Raw genomic sequence first — 18,037 nt, 5'->3', positions numbered from 1 at the left:
ACTAATGTCAGGGTAGAATCGAGATAGTTTAGATTTAGACATATGGGCTCTATGAACAATCTTAAACTGTAAAAGGCAATGGCGAGCACAAAGAGAGGTTGAGTTAACCGATTTGAGAACGGAGTCCCAGCTCTCCTCGGATAAGGAGATATTTAAATCCTGCTCTAGGAATACATATTAATGCTTTGATAATGCTCATGTTACCTTGTAGGTATTGTATCCTTTTGAACAAATACATAAATCTAAATATATAAAATGTGTCCATGTGTGCACATGTGTGTATATGTACAGAACTGTATGTGTGGTTTTTAAACAGGTGTGGAGGATGGATGTGACTACAGAAAGAAGATAATCAGAAACCTTTACTAACATGAGCTACAGGTCTTGAATGTGACATCAATGTTTATCCCCCTCTTCATTGTGTTATAGAACATAGAACAGTACAGTACAGGAACAGGCCATTCAGACTAGAATGTGGATGAAGATGATGCTGAATTAAACTATACCTTTTATCTCTGTACATAATCTATATCCCTCCATTGCCTGTAATAGTCCTGTGTCTAACAGCCTCTTAAATGCCACTATCATATCTGCTCCCAACACTACCGCTGGCAGCCTGTTCCAAACACCGACCTCTCTCTGTGTAAAAACTGTGCCCTGCAGATCTTCTTTAAACTTTTCCCTCCAACCTTAAAGCATGTCCTCTAGACAATTTCTAACTGGTTTCTAACTGTCTATTTATGCCTCTCCCCTCAGCTCCTGATGCTAGAGGAAACAAGTATATCCAATCCTTATTTATAGCACATCCCCTCTAATCCAGGCAACATCTTCTGCACTACAGTCTTTTCAAAACTTCCACATCCTTCCCATAATCAGGAGACTAGAACTGTACATAATTCTCTCTCTGATTTCTCAGTCTATTTCTGTCTCAGCTGTTCTATTTGGTTTAAGATGTTACATAACCAACAATGAAATATAGAGAAACAGTTCAGTTTTGGAGTATGCTGGATAGTAAAAATAGTCCTTAAATTAATCATAGACCATAGTAAAGAACAGTACAGGAACAGGCCCATCAGTCCACCATATCTGCTCTGACTATGATGCTAATATCGATAATCCCTTTTACCTATACATGATCTGTATCCCTATATCCCTCATTTGGTCATGTACCTGTCTTGAAATGTCTCTCATATGTTACTATCATATCTGTTTCCACCACCTCCCTCAGAAGTATGTTCTTCGCACCCATCACTCTGTATAAAATATTTCCATTCTCACCCTAAATCTATGCTCTCGAGTATTTGATATTTCTACCGTTGGAAAAAAATTCTGACTACCCTATTCATACACTTATCATTTTATACACTCTATAAGATCGCTCCTTAGCCTCTGATGCTCCAGAGGAAACAGTATTAAGTTCGTCTAACCTCTTCTTATAGTTCATACTTTCTAATCCAGACAACCTCTGCTGCATCCTCTCCAAAGCCTCTAAGAAAACTCATTCAATGTTGCAAAAAACAGTAGCAAGGGTTGGACATTTTTTAGAAACAAGCAAAGAATGACAAAAAAATTATAAAGGCAGTGAAGAAGAGTAAATTAGCAAACAATGTAAATCAGACAGGCATACAACAAGTAAGATATTCTAATTAATTCTTTTGGATTGGAGTCCACAATAGAAAACACTAAACACATTCCAACTATAATCGATTACAAGGAAGTATAAGGAAGGAGAGGAGAACCTAAAGCAATCCCTATCATGACTGAAGAATTCAAGTAACATTCATGAGGTAAAGGCCAACAACTTCCCTGGACCCGATGACCAGAATGTCAGCTCCTAAAGGAACTGGCTGTAAAGATGCCTTGATTATAAACCACAAAAAATTCCCCAATGCTGGAAAAGTTCCAGGAGAATGGAAAACAAATGTAACACCACTATTAAAAAGAGTTAAAAAGAATGCAGAGAAGTGTAGGCATGAGACCCCAATATCTGCCACTGGGAAAATGCTGGAATCTATTATTAATGATGTAATAGCAAGACATTTAGAAAATCAAAATTCTACCAAGCATGGCCAGCATATTCTTAGAAACAAAAATAGTGTTTCACTAATTTGCTAAAATTGAGGATGTAAAGAATGAGGCAAATAACGGTGAACCAGTAGATTATGTGTATTTAAATTGCCAAAAAGGATTAAATAGGTTTACTGCACCTGAATTTAGGATTAATTTAATGGCATGGATAAAGAACAGGTAGCTAACAGAAAACAGTGAGTTGGAATTGAATGCCACAAGGAACTTTATTACGGACCTCTACAAATAAATATATATCAATAACTATGATCAATTATACAATAGTCAGATTTGCTGATAAGATAAATGGTTAGCAGGTTTGAGAAGCACACAAAGAGCTGGAAAAGATATGTACATAGGTTAAGCAACTGAGCAAGAAATAGATGAGTGGAATATAAAGCAGGGAAAACTTACGAAGGAAGAATGAAAAAGTAAATGATTACTGAAAAGGAGATAATAAAATGATGCAGTACAAATGCAGGAAATTCAAAATATTAGCATATGAGCAGAGCAACTAATTTGAAATGCAAGTGGAATGTCGCAAGAAATAAGGAATTTCAATTCTGCTTCTATATCTTACGGCAAGGACATTTTGAAGCAACTTTACAGGTGCTCATAAGGCTCCACTTGGACTATTACAAATAGTTTTTGTCCCCTTGTTAAAGGAAAGATGTGTTTGTCCTGCAGGGGGTGTATGGAAAGTTCACAGGTTTATGAAGGGATCAATGTATATGAAGAGATTGGACCAACACTTACTGGTATTTAGAAGAATATCGCAACATATAAGATTCTGAGGGAGCCTGACATGGTAAATGATGAGTGAATGCTTCCCCATTGAGCAAATCTAGAATTAGCGACATGATTTCAAAGTAACGGGTCACCTATTTCACACATAGATAAAAAGTAATTCCTTCTCGCAAAGGATTGTGAAATTTTAGAATTCTCTACCCCAGTGAGCTGTGGAGGTGGAGAAATTGCACTGCGTACATTCAGTGTGGAGAATGGCAGAACTACGTGAGTTGAATATAATGGGGAAAATACAGAAAATGGGGATAAGCCATAATCTAATTGAATGGACAAGAAGCCCAGGGCCGACCATCTCCTGTTTCCCAAGTTCCCAGGTTTGATGGACAGTACAGGAAATTATTCTCTTTAGTTCAGAATAATACAATGAATGAAATATCAAAACTCATTTTCATAGCCAAATCCCTCTCTTTCTTAAAAGATACTTACTGGATTCCAAAGGGGGATGGGAACTCTCCGGAATTCTAGGTATATCACTATGGACAGAAAAAGCAACAACATTTCGAATTGTGATATTTTCAGCAAAAATAGATAATTATCAACAGGGTTAAGTACAAACAAGTTAATAAATTTATTCTATTTTTTCAAAATATCTTCTCTGAAAATAGTCAATGGGATTAAGATAATGAAAAGGACTTTGATGCAAACACAGTTCAGTCATTCTAAATGCCAAGTCTCTACCCATTTGAGAAAAACTGCAATAAATTTCACCAGAAAGAATTTAGTTTAATACAGCTTCTTCTAAATAGATAATCAAGCCAAAAATAAATCCCTGTTAAATGGTAAGAAGTGATTGCCACTTTGACATCACTTTAGTTTGTTACTTCCGTCACGTGTTTGAAAACACCTTCTGCCTTCCCTCAGTGATTCCAGAATGTTCATGTTTGGAAGAAATCTACAATGAGAAGTGAAATCATTCTAAAAGGAATGGCAAGCAGGACAGACAATTTCTTGAAAAAATAATTCTCATCTTGCTTTTGACTGTCCTGCTGAATGCAATAAAGGCACATAGGAGTAAATTCTGTTCTTCACTAGGTTGGATTCACATGGAGGTCTACAGACATTATATCAGTGTTGTCATGAAGCTGAGCTTGTAGACAATGCCATGGCTCCCAATGATTCTGTCTTCAGAACTGAGATGTAGCTTACACCAATTAAATTGGTAGGCCACTGGTTATGGGCCTTCAGTATGAATTGTCTGCTTAAGAGTCTTTCCAAGGAGAAATTAACTGTGATATCATATTTATTGCTTGTACATGAGGCAGAGTCTACCGGTCAAAACTTCCTGCCACTGAGCCACAGACCTCTATTTTTTTTTCAAAATTACAGATCCAGCTATGTCAATCTGCTGCAAAGTGCTAGCCTAATCCTTGATGTCAAGGGCACGATGGAGAAAAAGCCTTACATATTTATCAGTTGTTTGGAAAGGCTAAAAAAAAGTACTGCCCATAAAGCATCACCAATGTAACTGTTTAAACATGTCTCAATATTTAAAAAAATAAACAAGAAAATTGAAGAATAGTTCCAAAATTTAAAAAAAATTTGGATGATGTTCAATTAAATTAAACAATATTGATTACCAAATATTATATCCCTTCTGGCCTCACTTCTCTATTCATGTGAATGGAGATGCTGTTTCTGCTCCACATCCATACAAGGTAACTGAGGCAAGTTAACTGAGACTCCGACTCCACTCAACAAAACTGGAAATCAAACATCAGACTGCATGTGGAGAGATCGCTGGCAAAGAATTCTTGTGAGTTTGGGACCCGAGGAGAAATGCTGGTAGCTGGTAGCTTTTCAGAATTCACCTAGAAAATCCAGCTCAGCAACACACACAAAATGCTGGAGGAACTCAGCAGGTCAGGCAGCATCTATGGAGGGTAATGAACAGTTGACATTTCAGGCTAATGGTTCTGATGAAGAGTCTTGGCCTGAAATGTCAAATTGTTCATATCTCTGCATAGATGTTGCCTGACCTGCTGAGTTCCTCCAGCATTTTGTGTGTTTTACTCCAGATCTCCAGCATCAACAGTCCCTCTTGTGTGGACCGAATAAGCAGCCTGATACAATGAAGTAAATCATATTACAGATACTGGACAGCAGGGCAGGCAGTACATTTTGCAGCAGGTTGTCTGAACCAGTGTCCTCAAACACTGACATATAATTTGCCATTCCAGCAATCATTCATAAAAATGCTTACTGTGATAATTCTATTCAATACACTGGTAGATTCTATAAGGGCTAAATGCAGTTAATCCCCATCATAGAAGGATCTAATTTAATACATGTTAAAAAGGCAGAAGGTACTCGAGATACTCAGCAGGTTGAGCTGCATCTATAAAGAAAGAAAGAGTCCTAAACATTTACTCCTGCTTTTCTGTTCATAAATGCTGCCTGACTTGCTGAGTGCTTCCAATATTTCAAATTCCTAGCACTTGTGATTTTTTTCTACTTCTTGATACCTTTCGTTAAAATATAATTTTTGTTACATTTCATCCTTATGTAAGACTTATGTACATATATCATGATACCACTGTGATGCAAGTCTGCAACTGTGAACCATGACAGCAGAATTACAAACACAGAGTCAGTAACTATAAGAAGATTGTTTAAAACTAATTTTTTGCAGCAGATAAGATGACATGGTTTTATCACTCCTGATGAAGGGCTCATAGAAACATAGAAAATAGGTGCAGGAGTAGGCCATTCGGCCCTTTGAGCCTACATCACCATTCAGTATGATCATGGCTGATCATCCAACTCAGAACCCTGTACCTGCTTTCTCTCCATACCCCCTGATCCCTTTAGCCTCAAGGGCCATATCTAACTTCCTCTTAAATATAGCCAATGAACCAGCCTCAACTGTTTCCTGTGGCAGAGAATTCCACAGATTCACCACTCTCTGTGTGAAGAAGTTTTTCCTCATCTCGGTCCTAAAAGGCTTCCCCTTTATCCTTAAACTGTGACCCCTCGTTCTGGACTTCCCCAACATTGGAAACAATTTTCCTGCATCTAGTCTGTCCAATCCCTTTAGAATTTTATATGTTTCAATAAGATCCCCCCTCAATCTTCTAAATTCCAGTGAGTATAAGCCTAGTCAATCCAGTCTTTCTTCATATGAAAGTCCTGCCATCCCAGGAATCAATCTGGTGAACCTTCTTTGTACTCCCTCTATGGCAAGAATGTCTTTCGTCAGATTAGCGGACCAAAACTGCACACAATACTCTAGGTGCAGTCTCACCAAGGCCTTGTACAACTGCAGTAGAACCTCCCTGCTCCTGTACTCAAATCCTTTTGCTATGAATGCCAACATACCATTTGCCTTTTTCACCACCTACTGTACCTGCATGCCCACCTTCAATGACTGGTGTACAATGACACCCAGGTCTTGTTGCATCTCCCCTTTTCCTAATCGGCCACCGTTCAGATAATAATCTGTTTTCCTGTTCTTGCAACCAAAGTGGATAACCTCATATTTATCCACATTAAATTGCATCTGCCATGAATTTGCCCACTCACCTAACCTATCCAAGTCACCCTGCATCCTCTTAGCATCCTCCTCACAGCTAACACCGCCGCCCAGCTTTGTGTCATCCGCAGACTTGGAGATGCTGCATTTAATTCCCTCGTCTAAATCATTAATATATATTGTAAACAACTGGGGTCCCAGCACTGAGCCTTGTGGTACCCCACTAGTCACTGCCTGCCATTCTGAAAAGGTCCCGTTTACTCCCACTCTTTGCTTCCTGTCTGCCAACCAATTCTCTATCCACATCAATACCATACCCCCAATACCGTGTGCTTTAAGTTTGCACACTAATCTCCTGTGTGGGACCTTGTCAAAAGCCTTTTGAAAATCTAAATATACCACATCCACTGACTCTCCCCTATCCACCCTACTAGTTACATCTTCAAAAAATTCTTTAAGATTCGTCAGACATGATTTTCCTTTCACAAATCCATGCTGACTTTGTCCAATGATTTCACCTCTTTCCAAATGTGCTGTTATCACACCTTTGATAACCGACTCTAGCATTTTCCCCACCACCGATGTCAGACTAACTGGTCTATAGTTCCCCAGTTTCTCTCTCCCTCCTTTTTTAAAAAGTGGGGTTACATTAGCCACTCTCCAATCCTCAGGAACTAATCCAGAATCTAAGGAGTTTTGAAAAATTATCACTACTGCATCCACTATTTCTTGGGCTACTTCCTTAAGCACTCTGGGATGCAGAACATCTGGCCCTGGGGATTTATCTGTCTTTAATCCCTTCAATTTACCTAACACCACTTCCCTACCAACATGTATTTCCCTCAGTTCCTCCATCTCACTAGACCCTCGGTCCCTTACTATTTCCGGGAAGATTATTTATGTCCTCCTTAGTGAAGATAGAACCAAGGATCCCTGAACATCCTCTACATAGCACCATCCAGAGACAGAGAAGCAGTTTCAGCGACAGGTTGCTATCGATGCAATGCTCCTCAGACAGGATGAAGAGGTCAATACTCCCCAATGCCATTAGGCTTTACAATTCAACCGCCAGGAGTAAGATATGTTAAAGTGCCGGGGTTGATTGTATTTAATGTATTTAAGTAAACTACTTAAGAACTTTTTAAAAGCTATTATTAATGCTTTTTGAGAGAGTGATTTAGATGCATATCATATTTTTACTGAGTTAAGTATTGTATGTAATTAGTTTTGCTACAACAAGTGTATGGGACATTGGAAAAAATGTTGAATTTCCCCATGGGGATGAATAAAGTATCTATCTATCTAGTCATTCAATTGGTCTGCCATGTCTTTGTTCCCTATGATCAATTCACCTATTTCTGACTGTAAAGGATCTACATTTGTCTTGACCAATCTTTTTCTTTTCACGTATCTATAAAAGCTTTTATAGTCAGTTTTTATGTTCCCTGCCAGCTTTCTCTCATAATCTTTTTTCCCTTTCCTAATTAAGCCCTTTGTCCTCCTCTGCTGGTCTCTGAATTTCTCCCAGTCCTCAGGTGTGCCACTTTTTTTTGCTAATTTATATGTTTCTTCTTTGGACTTGATACTATCCCTAATTTCCCTTGTCAGCCATGGGTGCACTACCTTCCCTGGTTTATTCTTTTGCCAAACTGGGATGAACAATTGTTGTAGTTCAGGCATGCAATCTTTAAATGCTTGCCATTGCATATCCACCGTCAACCCTTTAAGTATCATTTGCCAGTCTATCTTAGCTAATTCACGTCTCATACCTTCAAAGTTACCCTTCTTTAAGTTCAGAACCTTTGTTTCTGAATTAACTATGTCAATCTCCATCTTAATGAAGAATTCCACCATATTATGGTCACTCTTACACAAGGGGCCTCGCACGACAAGATTGCTAACTAACCCTTCGTCATTGCTCAATACCCAATCTAGAATGGCCTGCTCTCTAGTTGGTTCCTCGACATGTTGGTTCAGAAAACCATCCCGCATACATTCCAAGAAATCCTCTTCCTCAGCACCCTTACCAATTTGGTTCACCCAATCTATATGTAGATTGAAGTCACCCATTATAACTACTGTTCCTTTATTGCATGCATTTCTAATTTCCTGTTTAATGCCATCCCCAACCTCACTCCTACTGTTAGGTGGCCTGTACACAACTCCCACCAGCATTTTCTGCCCCTTAGTGTTCTGCAGCTCTACCCATATTGATTCCACATCCTCCAGGCTAATGTCCTTCCTTTCTATTGCATTAATCTCCTCTCTAACCAGCAATGCTACCCCACCTCCTTTTCTTTCCTGTCTATCCCTCCTGAATATTGAATATCCCTGGATGTTGAGCTCCCATCCTTGGTCACCCTGGAGCCATGTCTCTGTGATCCCAACTATATCATATTCATTAATAACTATCTGCACATTCAATTCATCCACCTTGTTACGAATGCTCCTCACATTGACACACAAAACCTTCAGGCTTGTTTTTACAACACTCTTAGCCCTTATACAATTATGTTGAAAAGTGGCTCTTTTTGCTTTTTGCCCTAGATTTGCCTGTGGCAAATTTGAACCACCATCTACTTCTCTCTACTAACCAATGAGTCCCTCTAGCATTTTGGGTGTTGCTCCAGATTTTCAACATCTGAATTCTCTCTTGTGTCTCCATGAATGTTGTTACTATTGTTAGGGTGATTGAATACAAAGGTAGGATTATGCTTCAGTTACAGAGTGCACTGTTGAGACAATTTCTTGAACACTGTATATGGTACTGCTCTTCTTTTTTAGGATGGAAAAATGCACTGGTAGATACCTGGAAAGGGAAGATCGAACAGCCTAAATTTGCATTTGCTAGAGTTTAGAAGAGTGCAATGGGACATAATTGAAACATACAAGATCATGAAGAGTCTTGAAAGGACAGATGTAGAACAGATAACTCCAATTGTAGAAGAGATTGGAACTACAAGTCATTTTAAAATTAAAGGGATACCCATTTCAAACATAAATTTTCACTCTCAGGGTGTTGTGAGTCTTTGGAACGTTTTTCCTCAAGGGACAGTGGAAGTCAAATCTTTAATATTTTTTAGGGGAGAGCATGGAAAAGATACTTGATAAATAAGCATAGGAAGAAAGGTTACGATGCGTGGTCAGGAATGTGGAAGTTAGTTAACAATCAGTTCAGTCATGATCTTATTAAATGGCAAAGCAGGGTTAAGGAGCTGAGAAGTCAATTCCTACTCCTAATTTGTATATTATATGCATATGAAGAAAGGAAATTATAGGCCAGTTGGCCTGAACTCAGTGGTTGGGGATATGTTGGAGTCCATTGTAAAGGATGAGTTTCAGGGTCCTTGGAAGCTCATGATAAAATAGGCCAAAGTCAGCATGGTTTAAGGGGAAGTCTTGTCTGACAACTCTATCAAAAGCACGTGAGGCTGCTTAGCAAGGTAAGAGCCCATGGCATTACAGGAAATATACTATCATGGATAGAGCAGTGGCTGGTTGGCAGAAGGCAAAGAATAGGAATAAAGGGAGCTTTTTCTGAAAATCTGCTGGTGACTAGAGGTGTGTTGCAGGGGTCGGTGTTGGGATTGCATGTCAATGATTGGGAAGGAGGAATTGATGGCTTTGTGGCCAAGTTTGAAAATGATATGAAGGCAAGTGGAGGGGCAGGCAGTGTTGAGGAAGTAGGGAGGCTGCAAAAGGAGCTAGACAGGTTAGGGGAATGGAAAAAGAAGTTGCAACTGGAATACATCAGAAAGAGTACAGTCGGAGCACCTATATATCCAATCCCATCCCCTGTAAACAAGGGCGCCAAATTTTCAAAAATGTTTCATATTTATCTCTTAAATTATAAGTAATTTTTTCAAGTGGATTACAGCCATAAATTTCTTTCTTCCAACGATCTATACTTAAATATGTATCCGATTTCCAAGTAACTGCAATAGCCTTTTTGGCTACTGCCAATGCAATTTTTATAAATTCTTTCTGATATTTATTCAATTTGGATATCAGTTTTATCCCTTCAATATCACCTAGTAAAAGTAATATTGGTTTATGTGGAAGTTGTATTCCAATAATTTGTTCCAATAAAACTCTTAAATGAAATAATTGGTTACTTGGGGAAAGAAATAAATATATATACTAAAGTTATTATGAACTCCATGGAGCATGTGGGGATCTTCCAATATCCAGGCATTCTTTCTTTCTTTTTTGTTTCTTTCTTTCTTCTTTTTTTTTCTATAGGGATGTTAGGGGGGAGGGGTTAAGGGGAGGGGGGATGGGTAATATACATTTTCTTTTTCATACACTTTTATTCTGTAATTACTTGAAAACACAATAAAAAAAGTTTAATACAAAAAAGAAAGAAAGAAAGAGTACAGTCGTGCACTTTGGTAGAAGGAGCAAAAGCAGAGACTGTTTTCTAAACAGAGAGAAAATTCAAAAATATGAGGTCCTCATGCAGGATTTCCTAAAGGTTAACTTGCAGGTTGAATCAGTGGTGAGGAAGACAAATGCAATGTTAGCATTCATTTTGAGAAGACTAGAATATAAAAATAAGAATAAAAATATACTGAGGCTTTAATGGGCACTGGTGAGGCCTCACTTGGAGTAGTGTGAGCTGCTTTGGGCCCCTTATCTAAGAAATGATGTGATAATATTGGACAGGGTTCAACTGAGCCTCACAAAAATGATTCTGGGAATGATAAGCCTTAGCATACGAGGAGCATTTGATGGCTTTGGACCTGTACACACTGCAATTTACAGGAATGGAGGGGAGAATCTCATTGAAACCTATCAAATGTTGAAAGGCCTAGATAGAGTGGATGTGGAGAGTATGTTTTCTATACTGGGGGAGTATAGGATCAGTGAGCACAATCTCAGAACAGAGGGATGTCCATTTACAATGGAGATGAGGAAGAATACCTTTAGCCAGAGGGTGGTGAATCTGTGGAATTTGTTGCCACAGGCGGCTGTGGAAGCCAGGTCATTGGATGTATTTAAGGTGGACATTGATAGTTTCCAGATTAGTCAGAGAGTGAAAGGTTGTGGGGAGAAGGCTGAAGAATGGGGTTGAGAGGAAATGGATCAGCTATGATGAAATGGTGACCCCGACTCAATGGGCCAAATGGCTTAATTCCACTCCTATGTCTAATGGTCTTATGAATTTGTCTGTGGAAGTTAAATGTAACAATTCATATTTACACTATATGCAAAGCATTTCTTCAATCATTTTAGCAAAGCTTAGAGAAATAAGATTAAGGATACTTGCAAATATAGAATACAATTTTAATACAATTGGATATAGAATACAATTTTTCAGTATCTATACTCTGGTGCTGGAAAGGCACCTCACAGATTCAGTGGCCCAGGTTCAATCTTAATCTCCTGTGTTGTTTGTGTTCCCCCTAGGTGCTCCAGTTTTTTCCAGATCCTAGAGATGGTTTGCTTGATCATTTAGATGGTATAAATTATATCAGGGCTATAAGCTGGTGGCAGAATGCAAGGACCACTGATGTAAATGTAGAGAAGAAAGTTTACAGGAAAAATATTAGTTGGGGAATAGGCTTAACATGATTGTTCTGTGCAGATGGTAGGCTAAATGGCCTCTTTCTATATCACAACGAAATATGGAAAGAACTACACACACATGCAACATGTGTTGCACATTAAAATGCAGTGTGGTTGCACCTACTGACATTTTGGCTATAGCCCAACAGAAGCAGAAGGAGCTGGCAGATTGTGGCAATGTCTAATGCTGATTTCTCAGAAGCTGAGTCAAAATAGAGCTCAATAATGCAACAAAAATAAATGGTATTTATTTATTGTACTTAAGGATACAGTGCAGAATAGGCCCTTCTGGCCCTTTGAGCCACACCACCCAGCAACCCCAGACAGTCCCTTTTTAACTCTAATCCAATCATGGGACAATTTACAATGACAAATTAATCTATGGACTGTGGGAGGAAACTGGAGCACCAAGGGAAAACTCAGGTATTCCATGGGGAGGATGTACAAGCTCCTTACAGTGGATGCCAGGATTGAAATCCAACTCTGAATTCTGACACCCTAAGCTATAATAGCTTAGTACTAACTTCTACGCTATTAAGGCACCTGGAAGCTGAGTTTGCCTCAGTTCATTGTGATATGGTGCACTAGAAGCTGAGAAAGAGGAATTAATAATAGACAATGATGAAATTGTGGCAATATTTTTAAAAATTGTAGCTGCATTCACATTTAAAAACCTGAAGAATACCAAGGGCACAAGTGAATGAGAAACTTCAATTTCTATTGTGATATTAATTATTTTAAGTGGAAAATAATCAATAACAATAGGATTGATTATTTGGACACAGGCATTCATGAATGAAGGGGTAGATTAAGTAAAGATTGGACCAGAAGATAAGTCCCCAGGACCTGAAGGTTTATATCCCTCAGATTCTAAGGGACTTGGCGGTTGAGATGCAAAGTTTAATGGTTGTGACTTTCCAGAGCTCCCTTGATTCTGAAAAGGTTCAAATCCCAGCAGATTTGAAAATAGCTATCTGAGAAGGGGTAGAATAGAGAAAACGGGCATCCACAGGTCAGTTAGCTTAATACAGTATCTGTTAATGGTAATGTTGGAATCTATTACTATGGAAATGTAAACAAATTACTTTTAAAATGATTAGATGGAGTCAATATGATTTTATGAAAAGGACATAATTTTTGAAGAAAAATCAGTATCAGTATTCATGGAAATTACCAGGGTAGCAACAGAGGAACAAGTAGATACAAGTCCAAGAGGAGTAGAGTGTGAGTAGGCAAGAGAGTACTTTGAGCCTTTCCTGTCTTCTAAAGAATCATGGCTGATTCAATATTCCTCTAGCTTACTTCTTGTCCTCTTTCCGTAGCATTTACTGAGTAGTTTTTGTGCTCTTGGGGTTGAAGATAAAATACCAGAATGGTTAGAGGATTGGTGAACAGAAAATAAACCATTTTGAGGTTGGTAAATTGCAATTAGTGGGCACTAGGGGGTGCTCAATTATTTATGTTCCATATTAATGACATCAATGAGGACTGAGTGTAATGATTCAAGTTAGTGACAATACAAAGATGATAAAAGGATGGTTGAAAAACTTAGATGTCAGGACACAAATGTCTATAAATTTGATTTTACTCTCTTCACGTACTGAACATATGCTGTCTAGTGTTAACTCTCAATTCATGTAAATGGGTGAAAATGCATTTAAAAATAGTACAATGATGTCTTTCTCATAGGACTAGGTGATAAATGGGTTCCTATCAGGAGCTGCACAAAACAATACCAGCTGCTACAAGAACTGCTACAACAACTGCTGTCTTTAACTCTTCTTGTAATGAAGGCCAATGTACCACTTGCTTTCCAGAATGGTTGATTTCAGCACCTCGTGTTGCTGCACCTCCGCCCTTTTCAATCATATTCCTCTTTCTGCTTTTACAGCCAGAAATGAATCACCTCACAGTTAACTACTTTACACCGCATCTGCTATACATTTGTTCACTCTATTTTGTAGACCCTGTGTGGAGATGTCCACAGCACAATGCATTTCCTCCAAATGTTGTTTCTTTTCTAAGCTCAAGTGGATTTTAGTGGTTTTCCCTAAAGCTCGAATTTATGCTGGCAAATGTAGAACTGTTCATTGTGTAACTTGTCATGTCACTGGGAATGCAAATAACACTGGAAAAACATGTCCAGGCGAGTTTCCAGAAGGATATGATTTCATCCAACTAAAACCACTTCTGTGCTCGATCTGCCCGTAAAAAATGTGCACTAATGGACTGAAATTCTTGACTAAGGGTTCTGAAAATCTATTACTATTTGAATAATGTGAGATGATTAAAAGTTGGTTGAAAAGCAAACAACTGTAGGTGCTGGTAATTTGGAATAAAGACAGAACATACTTGAAAATACACAGCATACCAAAAAACACCAGGAAAAGAATTAGCATTTCAGATGATAATCTTTTATATAGGTAGGACAAAATGAATAAGGAGAAAAAGAATAGAGACAAGGGAGGAAGGAATAAGCCTTGATGGTGCTGCAATCTACCTCCTCAAGGAGGAGGCAGAAGTGTGGCTGAAGGACAATGAACTGAGGTGTGTGAAATGAAGATGTGTCAAATGAATAAAACAGTGGCCACTGTTCAGTGATGAGGCCATGCTCCAGAAAAAGGTATGAGGAAGTGTCTGGGAGCTCTCTGAGGCAAATGTCAGCTTGCCAAAACACAACATCATTATCCTTATCAGCAGTTTGAAAGAAAGATATTAGTGACCAGAATGCTGCAGGTTCTGAGGGAAGATTGTTAGAGTTAGTCAAGACAGTGTAAAAACTTAGATGGTTATTGTTATAGAACAGAAACAAAAAACTTTATTATTTTTTATGTTTTCCAAATTACAGTTCTTGACACATGCAGGTAATGTGGTGGGTTTTCTTAGTACAAGTTCCGGGGTGTCAACATCTCTATAGTTGGGCCCAGTGTATTGGTGCAATTACAAAGAAGGCATACTAGTATATTTCATCAGGAGTTTGAGGAGATTTGGTGAGTCACCAAAGATTCTACCCAATTTCTACAGATTTATCATGGAGAGCATTTTGACTGGTTGCATCACCATTTGCACAGGATCAGAAAAAGCTGCAAAGTGTTGTAAATTCAACCAGTTCCATCATGGGCACTAACCTCCCCATCATCGAGGACATACTCATGAAGCCAGCATCTATCATTAAGGATCCAGGATGTACCCTCTTTCATTACTACCATCATTGAGGAGGTACAGGAGCCTGAAGACACACTCATAGTTTACAGAATAACTTCTTCCCCTCCACTGTCAGATTTTTGAATGTTCCATGCACCCATGAACACTACCTCACTATATTGATCTCTTTTGCACTACTTAATATTTTATATTTATTATTGTAACATATAGTAATTTCTTTATGTACTGCACTGTAATGCTGCTGCCAAACACTAAATTTTATGACCAACGTCTATGATAATAAACCTGATTCCGATTTTGCTTTCTAACAGTGTGTTTTTTAAAAAGAGTTTTCCATATTATTTATCCTCAAAGTACCTGAATCAGGGCCAGCAAGATTAAGTGCAAGTTTTAAACCTAAACAACCATGGTTAATTATTGTGAAATATATAACATAACTATCTGGCCTATACTTGATATGTGTTTAAAAGTCTCCATTCAAATTGAAGTCTGTAAGGTGATAAGCATCTGAAGTTGTTTGAGTCTCCAAACACAGTTATGGGGTATTTAAGAGGTTGCTTTGTCAATTTCTTCCCTGCCATGAACCAGCAGCTGCAGTCCTCATCATTAGTGTTGAGAGGAAAATATCACGTACAGACACATTAATGGGAAATAGGGTTTCTTATGACAGAAAATCACAATATGTATGGTTTTCTAGAAATGCAACCACCCCATAATACCTGAGTTCCCTGTACTGATTTATTATCTCCCCCACATTATCTACTCCAGAAAATTGATTATTTAGTCCTTAAAAGGCCACATTTCTTTTGCCTTTCCTTTCGCTCTCTAAATATTTATGAAAGACTTTTGGTTTTCTTTGACGTTACCTACTAAAATACTCCAGTACATTTTCTATCCATTTTATTTCCTTCTTCAATTTTCTTCTATCTTTAGTTTGTAACTGGCTTGTCCACAGTTTCATGAAACTAACATTGATCATCATCTCCTTTTCTAGCCATCGTTAGCTATCCATAGAGATTAAGCTTTGAACACTTGAGCTTCCCCTGCTGTGTGAAGGTGCTGAATCTGTTCCTTTTTGATGGTGTCTCCCTGATGTACCTCAGATAATGTTATCTGTCATTCTTTGATCAGAATGTACTTGGGCTGAATCCATTAAATGCAGCTTTATTTTACTTCAGCATTTTCACATTTTGTGTTGAGCTTTTCCAAACCTGTCAATATTTATCAAACACTCATACACAGCAGGCAGAAAGAAAGCTATGTTGGCCTTGAATGCAAGAGGATCCAAATTCCAGAAAAAAATAATTGAAACATGGCTGAAAGAATACCCTAGAAATTACTCTAGGTTCCCCTAATATGACCAATAATGCCTGGGTAAATAGATACCCAAGTTTTCAAGATATGCAGGGTTTGCAGAAGTTCTGTTTATATTTTTCCACTGTAGAATCCCAAACCACTTAGTGTGTGGGCTATATTGGAGGACTGGAACAAATGTTGTAAGATCCAAAACCTCAAGTTGTCAACAAGTCTCTAGGTAAACTGTGCTGAGTTGCCTAATGAGAAGTGCAATCCTTTTCATTCTGCAATTGTTATCAATGTTGGTATTGGATAAAAGAAATGTATAGGGAAAATCTATATTGGACCAGACGTCCATGTGGCTTTCATCATTTTTACTTTCCCAACACAAGACCTATGTACCTTTTAAAATATACTTTCACAAGCAACACTAAAAGAATAAATTCTTACCCAATTGGCCTTGAAACAACTATTTCAACCTGAAGTTCTGATTTTGATTCCAAAATGATATTGTAAACCTCTTCATTTGTAGCTCCTGGCAATGGTTTTCCATTCCATTCAAGAACCTCATCACCTCGAAGAGAAAAGTAAGTTTCAACATTATTACATCATTCCAAAAACTATAGTATACATTTTCCCATGGTAAAATACTGAGATGGAAGAACTGCACTCACATTTTTCTGAGAATGCCATTAAACATAGTAAGTTGAAACAAATATACTTTAGAACAGATATCAAACAGCTTGTGAATACTGCGATTTTACTGTGTACCTATGGAAGCATCCAAAGCTGCCTTCTATATTGACATTGGGAAAAGAACATTCAAAGAATAGAAATATCATTATTAAATACATAGTCAAAAACAACTGAGAAATTTTAGTGAGAGCAAAACAGGGAGTGAGTATAGAGATCAATGTGGGAGGGAGAGGAGGACAGGGAAAATAAGGAGAAGAAAGAAAGAAGGAGGGAGAGAAGAGAGAAAGGCTAAGAAGTAGGAGGAAGGGGAAGCAGAGTGCTGGGAATGAGAGCAAGGAAATAACTGTTGTCAATGGACCCAGTTAAGATGTACTGTATGTTTAAATTTAAAATCAGTGGTTTTCATCAATATGAGCCTGGAAAAGGGAAATGCTTTTTATCATGTAACTTTCTTGAGCCGTCCACTCAAGCTACAAGAATGGAATCCTGAAGCAGACTTGAGCTGAATGTTGCTGGGATACTATTTGCTGCTGAGCCACCCTAGAAGTACAAAAGCCATGGACTGAGGAGTCAGCAACAGCACTGCCAGCTCAACACTGACCTCCAAGTGAAACACTACCTACTTCTTTGGATGAAAACTTTGATCAAAGGTTTCTGGAAGCTGCCGATATGCTTTCTAGATTGATAAAACAAGACCCGTCCATTGCAATCAATATTTATTTCCATCTAAGATTCCCCCCCCCCAATTCTTCTAAACTCCAGCAAGTACAGACCCCGAGCCATCAAAACCCTTTTATTTCTCTTCTGCTATGCAGTTTGGTTTCTCCACCCCATACATTGCACAGAAAGATACCAGAGAAATGAGCGTGTAATTGGTGACAGAAGAATGAACTAAAACATTGGGAGGAAGCAGGTCTTGCAAAACAGTGGAAAGGGAAAAACAGTGGAGGCAATGCAATGATGAGAAAG

At 38.3% G+C, this 18,037-nt stretch overlaps 1 protein-coding gene across 7 annotated transcripts in view; it reads right to left on the bottom strand.

Annotated features, from left to right (window-relative positions):
- The window catches only part of rims1a (regulating synaptic membrane exocytosis 1a), a 549,448-nt gene that overhangs the window by 225,950 nt on the left and 305,461 nt on the right, over positions 1-18,037 (bottom strand). For all 7 annotated transcript variants that reach the window (XM_073056477.1, XM_073056478.1, XM_073056481.1 and 4 more), the window contains exons 10-11: positions 16,823-16,946; positions 3,301-3,347 (exon numbers count right to left, since the gene is read on the bottom strand). In XM_073056477.1, coding sequence (XP_072912578.1) covers positions 3,301-3,347; positions 16,823-16,946 — 171 coding nt within the window. The remainder of the gene's footprint in view (positions 1-3,300; positions 3,348-16,822; positions 16,947-18,037) is intronic.

The sequence above is a fragment of the Hemitrygon akajei genome, chromosome 9 (genome assembly GCF_048418815.1).
Source record: "Hemitrygon akajei chromosome 9, sHemAka1.3, whole genome shotgun sequence".
In the NCBI taxonomy this organism is placed as follows: Eukaryota; Metazoa; Chordata; class Chondrichthyes; order Myliobatiformes; family Dasyatidae; genus Hemitrygon; species Hemitrygon akajei.
The sequence above is the reverse complement of the archived record's forward strand: the minus strand, read 5'-3'. Positions and strand labels throughout refer to the sequence as shown.